Source organism: Cnephaeus nilssonii (genome assembly GCF_951640355.1).
Source record: "Cnephaeus nilssonii genome assembly, chromosome: 4".
In the NCBI taxonomy this organism is placed as follows: domain Eukaryota; kingdom Metazoa; phylum Chordata; class Mammalia; order Chiroptera; family Vespertilionidae; genus Cnephaeus; species Cnephaeus nilssonii.
The window spans coordinates 100,396,318-100,411,360 of NC_137075.1; the positions used below are offsets into that span (position 1 = coordinate 100,396,318).

General features: G+C 38.6%; 1 protein-coding gene and 1 pseudogene across 3 annotated transcripts in view; one reads left to right on the top strand and one right to left on the bottom strand.

Moving 5' to 3' along the window:
• LOC307097890 (dCTP pyrophosphatase 1-like) overlaps window positions 1-15,043 on the top strand; it is a 447,295-nt pseudogene that overhangs the window by 411,019 nt on the left and 21,233 nt on the right. The gene's annotated exons all lie outside the window — the stretch shown is intronic.
• Window positions 1-15,043, bottom strand: part of TRIP11 (thyroid hormone receptor interactor 11) — a 72,010-nt gene that overhangs the window by 10,727 nt on the left and 46,240 nt on the right. For both annotated transcript variants that reach the window (XM_079768114.1, XM_079768113.1), the window contains exons 16-17: window positions 12,648-12,747; window positions 743-824 (exon numbers count right to left, since the gene is read on the bottom strand). In XM_079768114.1, the coding sequence (XP_079624240.1) occupies window positions 743-824; window positions 12,648-12,747 (182 nt within the window). The remainder of the gene's footprint in view (window positions 1-742; window positions 825-12,647; window positions 12,748-15,043) is intronic.

Here is a 15,043-nt window from a genome sequence, read left to right on the forward strand (position 1 = left end):
CATGCAGGAGGCAGCCAAATGATGTTTCTCATTGGTATTTCAATCTCTCTCTCTTAAATCAATAAAAACATATTCTAAGAAAAATAAATAAAAGCCAAGAGAAGAAAAACTGTTTTACTGTCTCATTAAAACTACCTATATCTCATCACTGTATAAGAAAAAGAAAAGATTTTTTTAAAAACCCAATCCTATCTAATAAAGAGGGAATATGAAAATTGATGCCACAAAGATGCTGGCGACCATAGCCACAAGATGGCGGCGCCCAGTCCCCTCAGCCCCGGTGGAGATCCCCAGTCCTTTCAGCCCCGCCGGAGGGAGGGGCCGGTGTGGCCAGACCCGCCCTCAGTCCCCCAGCCTCCCAGGGCCGGCCCCAGGCGCAGGCAAGCCTCAAATGGCAGCTGCCCAGCCAATGCCCGAGGCACAGGCAAGCCTTGGATGTCGGCTGCCCAGCCGCCCAGGGCCTCCCGAGGCTCAGGTAACCAGGACCAGCCAAGGTTTGTGCTGCCGGCAGTGGCAGCAGCAGAGGTGTGATGGGGGCATTGCCTTCCCCTGATTGCCAGGTTACCTCCCACCCCTGAGGGCTCCCGGACTGTGAGGGGGCAGGCCAGGCTGAGGGACCCTATCTCCAGTGCATGAATTTTCATGCACTGGGCCTCTAGTTACATATACACATCTACATGTAGAAGTTTTACCATAAAAGGAGTCTTCATAAAATACGTAAAAGTAAAAAGGCAGAGCATACTTGTCTACTTTTCCTTCTGTGCTGTTTACTAAGTTCATCAATTTCTTTTGTACATCATCCAGCATTTCTTGTCGGAGCTCATCTGTTTTAAAACGTGAATAAAGATAGTCATTAACTGATTAAAACAATCTGGGTGAATATGTAATGAGATTTAAGACATCGTTGCTGTGAACTCTGAATATTTGTACTTATTCAAATTAGGACTATTCAATTACTTCCATTTCATCTCTTCTTTGGTTTAGTGGACTAGGTTTGCTGGTACAGAATCTACCTGGAAGCTAGGGTATGAATTTACTCCACAGTTTACCCCCAATAAAATAATCAATTCTTTAGTAGAAAAAAGAAAAATCAAAAACGATTTTCCTTTGCTTCAGAAGCTTAACAGCAAAGAAGAGATTTTCCCCACTGCTTCCTTGCAGGAAACATTTCCAGAGCCCTCATTAATGGGAAGAAATGGAAAGGACAATTTTAGATTTTTCTTTTTCCATTTTCCTGGCTAGACTCTGCTTTTTGCGAGCTACGAAAAGTATCTAACACAACTAAGACCACAGCTCGGGATGTAGCTGATAGGGCAAATTCTGGGGTTAAAAAAATTGCAAAATACAATTCATATCACTGGTTCTAACATACTAATCAAGATACTATAATTTATGACTGACTCAGAAGGATGTTTGGACTCTTTTATTTTCAAATTCTTATTTTAAAAGAAAGCAGAATCTGTAAAATGTTGGTGGAATAGTTCAAATTTGAGCAGTATTAAAAGCAAAGTCTAGAATTTCAACAGGAAACAATACTCTGTTCATAAATCCAACCATGCCATAGGGCCAAAAATTCCTAGACTAAGGAACTCTCAGCCAAACCCATGGAGTTTACACCTATTACCTCAGAAATGAACAGTTTGAGCTGAAGGAGATGCTTATTAACCTCAAGCTACATTACAAATTTCATTCTGAAAGAAATGAAGACTGCTTTGCCACAGAGCTCCATTTTTCAAATTAAGAGACACATCCACACACTACATTCTGACCTCTTTCCACAAACCTCTTTGAGTTATGCTGCATTTTCCTAGTAGTAGCTGGATACAAGTTCCCTTACCAGAGATATGACTTGCAAATATTTTCTCCCACTCTATGGGCTGTCTTGTCATTTCACTTTCTGGATGGTATCACTTGAAGTACAAAAGTTTTTAGTTTTGCTGAACTCCCAATTAATTTTTTTTGTTGCTTGTGCTTTCCGTGTCATAGTGAAGAAACTGTTGCCTGACTCAACATCACAAAGATTTAGTACTATGTTTTGTTCTAAGACCTTTACAGTTTTAACACTAAAATGTAGGTCTATGACCCATTTTGAGTTATTTTATGTGCATGGTGTAAGGCAGTGGTTCAACTTTGTTCTTATGTATATGGAAATCCAGTTGTCTTAGTACCATACCTTGAAAACTATTCTTTTGGCACTCCTGTTGAAAATCTATTGACTATAAAAGTATGGTTTAGCCCGGCCAGCATGGCTCAGTGGTTGAGCATCAGCCTATGGACCAGGAGGTCATAGTTCGATTCCCAGCCAGGGCACATATGCCCAGGCTTCAGGCTCGATCTTCAGTGTGGAATGTGCAGGAGGCAGCCAATCAATGATTCTCTCTCATCATTGATGTTTGTATCTCTCTCTTCCTCTCCCTTCCTCTCTGAAATCAATAAAATATATATATTTTTTTAAAAATATGGCTTATTCTGGACTTTCAACGCCCACTGCAAGACTTCTGTACATGATTTTTTTGTCTGCCTGAAAAGCTCTTTTCCATTGGCACTACCTATTAACCCCCTAGCCACCCTTCACATCTTAGTTCCTCGGTCACTTCCTCAAACAAGTTTCCTCTGAACTTACAGATTGAGCCAAGTCCATTTGCTTTCTGTTTTCATCTGTCGGGACAATGACTAAAATTCAGACTTACATATAGTACTAAATATATATAGAAAATATCCAGTTTAACTGTTTGCAATGTCTTATGGGTTTTCTAAATTGCAAAAATCTAAATTGCAAAATGTAATTCATATAATAGGCTAACTTTACCAAAATAGAGATGGTTGCCATAACCATATTATAAAAGTGAGGCTTGTGTTTGGAAAATTTACTACAGTTTTCTTTCTTTCCAGTAAGAAATTTAATCTTGGGGGGGTGGGGGGGGGGAGAGAGAGCGAGAGCGAGAAAGAGAGAGAGAGAAAACACAAGACTGCTATTAAAGTTGGAGCCAGTAAAAGACATTTTAGATTCTTAATGTGCACATATGTACTATGAACACATGGTGTTCTTTGCGCTTTTCTAGTACTACATTCTGAATATAAATAGAACTCTCAGCTATTCAGAGGAAAAACAGCAAGTAGCTTAACCATTGTGAATTAACCATTCCGCTCACGAGCTAAAGTCAGAGCCAGAGTCAAGATGGGCACAGTCTTTGCTTTCTCTCCTCCCCAAGGTGAAGAGTGGTAGCAGAGAAAAGATTAAACTTCTCCTGACCCTACCCTTCCTTCCTCTCCAGGATTCCCTTCTCCTATCTACTTTCTTCTAAAATTAATAATTTTTATATTGATTACATATCAAATGATATTCCTGACATATTGGGTTATATAAAATATAGTACTAAAATTAATTACCTTTTTAATGTGGTTACTAAGAAATTTAAAATTATACATGTGGCTTGCATTATTTTTGGACAGCACTGCTTTGGAGAATAACCAGGATATAACCACTATACATACTGTCTCTTATTTAAAAAGAAAAGATAAAACTGAATGATAGACATATTCAGAGTAAAATTCGTAAAGCAAAGAGCTGATTCGAGGAAAATTAGAAAAATATAACTTTGCTCTATGAAAAACTGATCAAGAAATTAAGAAATTGTCTTAAGAGTTTGTCAATAATTTTTTCTTAATGAAAATTCATTAATCCTACCTAATAACAGACAAATATGCAAATTGACCGTACCTTCGCTATGCCCATGATTTGTCAGGAGGCGCAGGGGGGCGGGACTCGGGGTGGCCGGGGTGGCTGATTGGGCTGGCGGGACGCTGAGCTCGTGTCGCCAGCGGCGGCGCGAGCTCAGCGTCTGCGCCATGGCTGTGTTGTGGCACAGAAGGGGCCTCTGGGGCATCGAGCTCACGTCCAGCCACGGACCATCAAAAGCGGGGGAGCTGGGTGCCTGTCCGCTCCGGCACCAGGCCTTTCAGAAGACTCTGCCGCGCCGGAGGCTTCTGAAAGGCCTGGTGCACCAGCGGACAGGCACCCAGCTCCCCCGCGATCAAAAGCGAAAGCGTGGGAGCTGTGTACCTGTCGGCTCCGGCACCAGGCCTTTCAGAAGCCTTCGCCGCGCCGGAGGCTTCTGAAAGGCCTGGTGCACCAGCAGACAGGCACCCAGCAACCCCGTGATCGAAAGCGAAAGCATGTAGGGGACCCTACATGTGCATGATTTAATCATGCACTGGGCCTCTAGTATTAATATAAAATTGATAAAATCGGTGTTCTGAAAGGTAGGGTCAAAACGTCCTTAAGGCCAAAATATCAGGGTAAACATTTCTTACACTCACTATGAGAATCCAAGCTAGTCCGGAGCTAATGTGACGGAGAACTGATAACTGCACCTCCTTGTAGGCATGTACCTCCTTGTAGGCATACTACTTATATCTAAGCAGTAGTTTAAATGTGTTCTGATATTTGAGTCCAGATAAAAACTTCAGAATTTGGGGGAAGAGGTTGGAAGGTTGGCATGAACTAGGAAAAGTTTAGAAAAGGTTTAGAAAAGCACAGACTTCAGGGTCCCTACAGACTGTCTTTCTCTCCAGGCACCCTGCTCTCCTCCCATCAGAGATTCTGAATATTTCTCCACAAAAACTGAACACTAATTCAAACCACAGTTTGAAATCAGAACTGTATTTATATGGGCAGGCAAAAACATGGTTATTCAGAAATGGGTTTTTAGCCAAATACAATATCCCTGTGAAATAATCTAACATGCCAAAAAAATACTTTGGAAGTTAAAAAGAGAGAGAGAGAGAGAGAGAGAGAGAGAGAGAGAGAGAGAGAGAGAGAGAGAGAGAGAAGGCAATAGGTACACTTTAAGGTTGAGCAATAGTCTAGTTTTAGTCTAAGATTTAGTCTAGTTTAGGGGAGAGTTACTCTGAAAAGATGACATCCTAAAACCTGCCACATCAGAGCCTCTTCTCGATAATGCCTAGAGATGGCACCAGGACCTTCACCACTTGATTTAATCAAAACTGAACACAAAATGCAATTGACTACAAAAGATTAGTACATCATAACTTTACGTTTTACTTATGATTAGTAACACTGCACTGTAACACCGTCTTCAGAGAACATCATAAAATTAAGTCACAAAGTCATTTGGCTACTTCATGAGTAAGCTCTCTTGGACTAGACTCAAGTCAGTGTTAACAGTCACCTGACTTAGAAGAGAATGGTGGTTGGAGAAGGACTTGAGAATCAGAAGACTTGCATATGAATTATGGTCCTGTCACAAGACTTGGGTATGAATCATGGTTCTGTCACCAGGGTCAGAGTTTGTTGCCTATTTTATAAAAAGAGCATGTTTATCTCCAAGGATTTTTAGAGAGTCTGAGTGATTAAATGTGACTTTTCTAAACAGAAAAGTACTATATAAAGCATAAGTACTCATTCATCTGATTTCATAAAATATCATCTCTCAATCTAGCCCTAACCAACCCACTTCCACCTCTGTCCAATAATATGTATCACTTTGGTTAACATTAACATTGATATTTTCCCTCCATTTTGCCTTGTCATCTTTACAAACCAAGGCAAAGGAATCAAAAGAAGGAAGAAAAAATGTTAAAAAGATTATTCTACTTATAGATATTTCAGTAAATAAACTGGGTCTTGTGTCTTACTTGCACTGGCTACCTAAAAAATAAATTTAAATTTAATACATTAAAGCTGATATAAGAAAATTTACCTCTTCATTTAATTAAATATAATCAAAGCAAAAGCTAGCAATTAGATGCTTTCTTATTACAGAATTTCAACTTATCCAAGATCATTTTCATTATAGCACCAAATAATATTTTTAAAAGCTTGGCCAGAGTGGCTCAGTTGGTTGGAGCGTCAATCCCATGCACTGAAAGGTAGACGGTTCGATTCCTTGCAGGGGCACATACTTGGGTTGTGGGTTCAATCCTCAGTAGGGGTGTATACAGAGGGCAACCGATTGATGTTTCTCTCCCCCACCACCACCTTTCTTTAAAGTGTGTCCTCCAGTGAGGATTAAAAAAAAAAAAAATTAAAGGGCATTTTATAATTTATTTATATTTGAAGACAGTTTGCTTTGTCTTTTAACTCAATTCTGTCAACATATCCGACAGAATTTTAAGGGGTAGAGTACATGCTGAATATTTTCTTGTTCCATAATTATAATTATTACTAGATCAGAATCAGTAATTTAACTGAAATAGCAAAGTTGAGGTCTACTGGATTATTTGTACAGTTAAATTAGAGTTACTATGTGCATTTGAAAGATATTTTATATAAATATTTAATGTGACCAGATCAAATTTATTCTCTCTACAATCTTTCAGTATGAAATCTGATATTTTGTACAGCACTTTCCATATCAAAACAAACATTTTTTTAAATGTGAGTCAAATTATATTTAATTTATAAAGCTTTACACAGCCCAGCTATGTCCCCCAAAAAGGAAGGCAATTTTGTCCACAAAAAGTAAAGTCATTATAATAATCTTGCCACTTACTGAATATCATTATCACTATAGAAAATATACCAATGACAAAAGGCTTTCTAAGCCGCAGACTGGACCTCACCTCATTCCTGAAAGCCCCCTGTTGCAAATCAGTACAGAGTAACTCTGACCCCAAAAGGTTATGTTCAGCCAACACAGGGTTTTTAGAAAAAATTGAATTAGGTGTCACAATAAAAAAAATGAAATATTTCACATTAAAGTCTACATGTCCGGTGTCTCTTGAAAGAGCTGAAGATCTACCAACATTGGGCCCACATTCCTGCCCGGCAACAGCTGAGTGGAGCTGAGCATTTTCTGCCCCCTCTAAGAAACTCTCCAATTCACCATAGTCTCTACTCAGTCCTATTTGCTCTTTCATATTATAATTTGGGCCTCAGTTTACAATTTGTGTTTTGATCCACACTTAAGATTATTTCTTCACATAGCAACCCACTTCCACCTCTGTCCACTAGCACACACAACACACACACACACACACACACACACACACACACACACACACACTCTCCTTTAGTCATTACTAGTTCACCAGACCTTCAGCCAGTTTCCAGATTATGTCACATAGCTTCCCATGAATTCCTCCGTCTAGAATGTTCTTCCCCAATCCTAGCCGGCTTGGCTCAGTGGATAGAGCATTGGCCTGGGGACTGAAGGGTCACAGGTTCAATTCCAGTCAAGGGCATATACCTCGGTTGTGGGCTCAATCCCCAGTAGGGGGCGTGCAGGAGGCAGCTGATCAATGATTCTCTCTCATAAAAACATCAATGATCACTGATGTTTCTATCTCTCCCTTCCTCTCTGAAATCAATAAAAACATATTTAAAAAAACAAAACAAAACAAAAAAAGAATGTTCTTCCCCAACTCCCTGTTGGCTTGGCTGTACCTATTCATCATTCAAGTGAGGTCAAGTATACCCTTCACTGGTCTTTCCTACCCTTCCATACCACGTCTACCAAGTAGAATGGATTGCTCATTCCTTTGTAAACAATTTGTTGCCTGTATGTGATTACATGTAGCCTTCCCCTTCTTGCCTGACAGTAAACTTTCTGAAGGTAGGACCCTTGTCCCTTATCTTTGTATCTCTAGTGCCTATTTTAGTGCTTGGTACACAACAGAAAACAATGAATTTTTTATGAATAAATGAGTGATTTTTCTGTGTGAGGGGAGACTAGCTGGGAAGAACAGAACACTGGACAAAAGGAATAAATGATTTATGTTCTGAATTATTCATACATATGAGGGAAAATACACAAAACATTAATTCAAAACACTCATCTCTACATAATTAACTTTTTCCTTTATATTTATAAGAATTAATAAAACACACATGTAAAAATATAACCATTAAATTGAAAAGGGCTTAATTATTTATCTAACTGATATAAACTTTTTTCTCAACTAAAATTTTGGCATTGTGTAGTATATACCCAGATGTTTATATCGTCATAAATAACTTTTTTAACCATTTATGGCAATTCAGAAAACTGCATCTGGTATTTCTTATATGTTTCCTCTAAAATCACCACTTCTGCCAAAAACATCTATAAAGAAATCCCTCAAAAGGTTTGGGTAACAAAGCGTCTGGGAATGTATTTGGCCTATGTTCAACAGGACATTATATGTTTTCTTATATAAATCATGTCCTGGAAAACGGAATGTCTTTATTTAAAATAAAAACTCTACCATCCAGCACCCAAAACGTAGTTCCATAAAAAATACTGTAAACTTCTCTTATATTTGTAGTTTTAACTCATGTTTTTATACTTCATTCTACAGCAGGTTTACTGGGTCTCATTTTTACCTTCTTCTAGATTTTCTTTAAAAACAACAACACTAAGGCAATTTTCCATTCTCAACTCATAGAAGACTTTTTTTAAAAGCAGTGATCAAACATTCCCTAAAACAACAACAAAACAACAACAACAACCAGTTATGGAGCCCTTTAAAATATGGGTATAAACTAGCAGACAGGCTAAAAGATTTTCCCAATGCTAGAATCTAAACTTGCACTGTTTATGAAAACTTATTTTTCTTTGTATACCACAAAATTCACCACCCTTTTGAATAATAGTTATTAAAACAAAAACTATTTTGTTCTTTCCATTTCAATTTTATTCCATCATCTTCATTTAAGCAGGAATTTATTTTAAGAATGATGGTAAAGAACAAGATGTGAAAGAAGAAAAAGAAAAACGTCCAAGCTGGCCATAAACACAGCAAGATAACACTTCTTTCAATGGTTCCACTGTAATCTAGGTTTACATAGGTGTGTGTTTTCTCATGAATAACAATTCCATGGAAATTATGAACTCTGATCAACTCAGAATAATTATGAGTGATACTGACCTACCTGTTTCATTAAAAAAAAATCAATAAAAATAGGGTGGCATGTGAATTAAGTCTTTGGAACTATATTGAAAAAGAATACTTTCAGCCCTAGCCAGTTTGGCTCAGTGGATAGAGCGCTGACCCCCAGGTTCAATTCTGGTCAAAAGCACGTACCTTGGTTGCAGGCTTGATCCCTGCCCCGGTTAGGGGCACGTGTGGGAGGCAACCAATTGATGTGTCTCTCTCACATCAATGTTTCTCTCTGTTTCTCTCCTCTCTTCGATACACTCTAAAAATCAATGGAAAAATATCCTCAGGTGAGGATTCACAAAACAAAAAAAAGAAGGAAGGGAGGGAGGGAGGGAGGGAGGGAGGGAGAAAAGAATAGAAAAAGAATATTTTCAGCCGAAACCGGTTTGGCTCAGTGGATAGAGCGTCGGCCTGCGGACTCAAGGGTCCCAGGTTCGATTCCGGTCAAGGGCATGTACCTTGGTTGTGGGCACATCCCCAGTAGGGGGTGTGCAAGAGGCAGCTGATCGATGTTTCTAACTCTCTATCCCTCTCTCTTCCTCTCTGTAAAAAATCAATAAATTTTTTAAAAAAAAGAATATTTTCAGGCAAAATGTTGCAAGAATAATTTCTAAAAGGAAGGAAAGCACTAATTCTTTGACAAGCCAACATTATCTATTAAAGTACAGCAGCACCTCTATCATCTTAGGATTTTCTTTCATTGTTACTTTCTCTTAGGGGGTAGGGGACGAGAGAGAAGTTCTCACACTGTCAAGGTGAAAGCCGTGGAAGGGTTTGGGGCTCTGCTCAAGCTCCTTCCCATGGAATGCTCCTGCCCCTTAATGGGATTCTCGAGGAACTAAACATGCACTGTCTTAGGAACACTGTTGTGCACCATTGTCTGAAATTATGAACCTATGGTGTACCTGTGCTCTGTGTCACTTCCTTGAAAAAGGAATCCTATCTAGTTTCTCACACAGCATCAAAAATGAAGCCAAGTAGTTGGTTGTCATTAAGTATTTAATGCCTGATAAGGCATCTTCATACTTTCCACCCAGAGCCTGAACTCACAAGCACAGTTACACGTACATGGCACTAACAATTACGTATTCTAAGAATGATTGAAATCATCAACAATTACTGTTTTAATCCTGGTATTATATACAATAGCTCCCTTTTCATGTTTAACCAGACTGAATCATCTCATTTCTGGTAGCAATGACATAATCAGCATTTTGAATAAAATATCACTTTTTAAAATGAGTTTCCTAATATTGTTTAAATGTTGAAACTGCATATCAACTAATCATCAGTCCACATATGCTTAGAAATAAAACAATACTTTGCCTCTACGATTCAAGTCTCTATGTACTTTCTTGCAACAAAAGCCAATCTGTCCTTTTCAAACTTGTTTCTCCTGGCAAATATTTTTGCTGTCTGGCCAAGTTTTGTGTTAAAAATAAAGTACAGTATTACAACATCAATCAACATTTAAAGTACTTAATGATCTGTGAAAGAAAATATACAATGATTCTTTTGAAACAACCAAGCCAATCAAAGTTTTATTTATATTATCAAATCAAGAGTGTAGCTTTGAGAAAATAAAATCACATTTGAGTTTAGAGATATAAAAGCAATATCAAGTACTTAGGTAATAAAAGAAAACAGAATGTTAAGAGGAGTGTAAATGGCAAGAATAGCTTAAAGGCGTAAGAGAACTCTCTCTACTCCCTACTTCCTGTCTATGCAGTACTGGCCTTTTGCCTGCCCTTTCAAATATCAGTTGTATAAGCATAATTAGGGCTTTTTCTACAGCTAATATTGACTCCACAAAATAAGTTCAAAGCTACTATACATTTACAATGAATATTAATTGTAATTTTTTTACATGAATAGGGACCTAGGCCACTTGAGCCTTGTCATTTATAACCTGAAAATCTACTACTGAGAGCTTAAATGGGTGCCTGAATAAGTACTAAGTAGTGTAGGAATTCTGATATTTATCAACTATGATAAGAATAACTCAGGTAGATGTCTAAAAGGGGATGTGGCTTCAGACATTCTAATAGCATGACATACAACACTGAGCTGTCACAGACCGAGGAGTTGGTTCAGAATACTGCTTTTCACCTCCATTAGTTAGCCCTACCCTGAGATAGCAATTCTCTGGCTAATCCCTTGGGTGCCAGTGTGTCCCCTCTGAGTTGCTCATGTCTTCCAGATAATGCTGTAGCTGCACTAGCCTTCAACCTAATTTTCCCAATAAATACTGTCTCCAGATAAGAGCAACCATTTCAACATTGAGGGTACAACAGAGAGGATACTGTCCTTCTTCAAAGGAGATGGAGATATACAGAACAAATATAAGTCAGTCTATAAAAAGCCATTTTCCTGACAGGAAGAAAGACGTAACATGAAAAGAACATGAACTTTGGCCAAGGGTAAAACATCAGAGTTCAAATTTCAGCTTCTTTAGCTTATAAAATGGAACTAGTACTACCTACTTTAAAGTTGCTGTGCCGAGTAAAAGAAGTAAGACTTAATATACAGTAAATGTTACATAAAATATCCATGGTGCTCAATATAAAACTGTGTGCTTGCTGCCAGCTTCCAGGCCCTCTGAAACATTTAGAACTCCCAGGCTAGCCAAGTCCTACAAAGTAAACGGAGGGCTTTTAGTTGGCCAGTAATCTGCCTCCAAATGAAGTTATTTCAAGAGAAATGACCTCACTTGATCTACCTTATTATTTTCTGTATTCCTAAAAACCTCTTATCTCCTGACTCCTGCTGGATGTAGGCCCACTTACTCTGGCTTGTCGTTTGGTATCCATGTTTCAGAGGTTCTTGTCTGCTTGCCTCCTTAGCCTCCAAGTCCTGTTTCTGTTGTCCGATAGTATCTCTGCTGTGCCATCTCCTTCTACTTCTGCCTGTTTCTAATTTCTATTTTATTTTAGGTGGTACATGAACTTTGACCAAGGGAAAAGTTAATTATGTGCTATGGTGCTACTATGACTAACCCAGACACCTAAAGTTGCTGCATTTCTAGATCCCTTTATCACCTTTAGACAATCTTACATCATTACCTACAAAATGCAGCCCTAGAATAGCTTCAACTTCTTGGGGACCCTTAAATCAGAGATTAAATGAGCACATGCCATCCTTGTCAGAAGTTAGATTCTACAAAGCACTTAAGAACCACCTGATTTTCTGAGACCCAATTCATAATCCTAAACACAGGACTCAACTTAGTGAACTGACAAAGCTTAAGAGAAACCTTACAAGCATCAAAAAATACATGAGTGGCCGTTATGTAAAGCACCATCTATAATCATAAAAAGCTATTTATGCCCAGACATTCATTAAACAAAAATTTACTTTTACTTGATGATATTGCACTCTCTAACACATCAGATGGCTTTAAGTAGGATGGCTTTAATTCCCTTTAAACTATTCTTAAGTAGGACTGATTAGTGAGAAGTCATAAACATAAAAATCAGGTAAATCAAATTAATCCCCTTGATGGTCAACAGGGTCAAGCCCACACAACTGGACTGCCTCAATACCAAGGAAAATTAACTGGACAGCCAGGGCCAATTTATGAGTGTGATTTCACTAGGACCATATTCAAATGGAAGCAAATTGGTTAATGGGAGATGGAAATGGAAGTCACCCACCAAAGGAAGTTGGTCTCACTCAACTGTACCAATGCACGGGGGAAGGTTACAACTGATTCAATACTAGTTTATAGGAAAAAGAAAAAAAGGAAAAGAAAAAAAAAAACCTACTTTGTTTTTTAAGTTGTTCAATTTGTTCTTCCTTTAAATCTAATTGCTCTGTGAGTCTTGATGCTGAATCCAATGCAGCATTTGCTTCATCCAAACGTTCCTGAGGAAGAAAAGTTCATTAAAAAGCAGCAGGTAGCCCTACCTGTTTTGGCTCAGTGGATAGAGCATCGGCTGCAGACTGAAGGGTTGTGGGTTCGATTCTGGTCAAGGGCATTACCTCAGTTACCTGAGGGAAGCAACCAAACAATGCATCTCTTTCACATCCATGTTTCTCTCTGTCTCTTCCCCTCCCTTCTACCCTCTCTAACAATCAATGGAAAAATATCCTCTGGTGAGGATTAATTAAAAACAAAAAACAAACGCCAAACAACAAAAAAAGCAGCAAGTAAAGCCCTGGCCAGATAGCTGAACTGGTTAGAGCATCATCCCAATATGCCAAAGTTGTGGGCTCAATCTCTGGCCAGGGTACATATATACATACATAAATATTTAAAAAATAAAAAGCAGCATGTAAAAACTATTTCACAAACATAGGGCTATTAGACTTCCTAGAGTCATCAACACTTTTCATTTCAGTTGATGACCTTGGGCAAGATGAAGCAACTAAGTGTCAAAGATAGAACCCACACTTTACAACATAATACTCTGTTAAGAGGAACTAATCAGAAAAAGACTACTACAAAAAGACAACATGGTGACAAAAGTAAAAAAAAAAAAAGTGACAGTACTGAATAAAAGCTACAAAAAGCAGATACAGAAAGTCAAGAAAGATAGTAACAAATGTTCTTTTTAATTTTTGTAAGCCTGATGGGTATAAAGTGATGTTACATTATTACTTTTTATTTCCCTAACTACTAGTGAATTTGAGTGTTTTCTCATGATTACAGGACAGCTAGATCTGCTCTTCTGTGAAAACCTCTTTACATACATGTGATTTTTTCGATTTTCTTACAAGAAATTTAATATTTTAAAAAATATTTGCATCTCTAAAATAATGGTGCTCAATGGGAGTACTTTTAATATTCTTGGCCTTTGACCACTAAATGCCAGAGAACCATGTAGTAGTCACTCTAATAACCAAAGATACCCCCAGACTTCCAGTACCACTCCCAGTTGAGCGTCCTTACTTTAATACAATTGGAATTTAATTTTGTATATGATGTGAGATAAGGGTCCAATTTTATTTTGTTCCATATAGAAAGCAGTTGTATCCATATCATTTATTAGATAACCTACCCTTTCCCCATTAAATTGAAATTAGTTTAGCTTAGGGTTTAGTTTTAAATTCTCAAATATATCTTGAGCTGTTTCTGGATTTCCCACCTGTTCTCCTACTCTACTCAATATAATACTGATTTATGGCTCTATTTTGATATTTAGTAAGAAAGTCCCTCCTTACTGTTGTTTCTTTACACAATTTTCTTAGCTATTCTAGAATATTCACTCGTGTAAATTTCAGGTCAAGTTTTATCATCTTGAATCAGAATGTGATACCTTCTTTGGTGTGTCATCTTGGATAGGCTATAATCCCCAATTATTCTATCAAATATAATCTAGACTAGCGTTCCCGTTGCAGGAAAAATCCTGCAATAGGGTTTCCTGCTGCACTCTACCCCGCCCTGCCTGCTCCCCTCCCTTGTCGCCCGCCCCGCCTTCTCCGCCAGCCCGCCTGCTTTTCTCCCTTCTCCCCCGGCCCCGCCTCCATTCCTTCCTTCTCCTCCCCCCGGCTTGCTTGCTTCTCCGCAGCTTTGCTCCCTTCTGCAGCTCTTGGGTTCTTTCTACGCTGTCTTGATATGCAAATTAGCCGCCATCTTTGTTGGGGTAATTTGCATACTCGTCCTGATTGGTTGGTGGGTGTGGCTTGGGCGTAGCGAAGGTGTGGTCAATTTGCATATTCATCTATTATTAGGTAGGATGTTGCTGTTAAGGCATCTTACAAATATAATCAAAGTTTCTAATCAGTTTGATTTAGGGAAGACACATTATTCTGGATAATCAGGGTGAGCCTGATTGAACCAGTTGAAAGTCAGTGAAAGCAGGCCAGAGGCTTCCCCCGAAAAAGAGAAGGAATTCCTTCTGTGGACAGCTGCCCATGGAGTCCATCCTGCTGGTGATGTTCCTTCCTGACCACCTGTAGGTAATAGCTTTGGCCCATGTCTAAGAGTTCTAGCCTGCCTATTTTGTGACCTTCCCATTTTGACTGCCAAGCCTACTAATTTTTGACTTGCTTATCAGCCCCCACAATCAAAATGCCAATTCCTTGTAATAAATCTCACAGGTGTGTATAGCATATATATCAATGTATATACACTGAGTGGCCAGATTATTATGATCTCTGAACGCATAATAATCTGGCCATGCAGTGTGTGTGTGTGTGTGTGTGTGTGTGTGTGTGT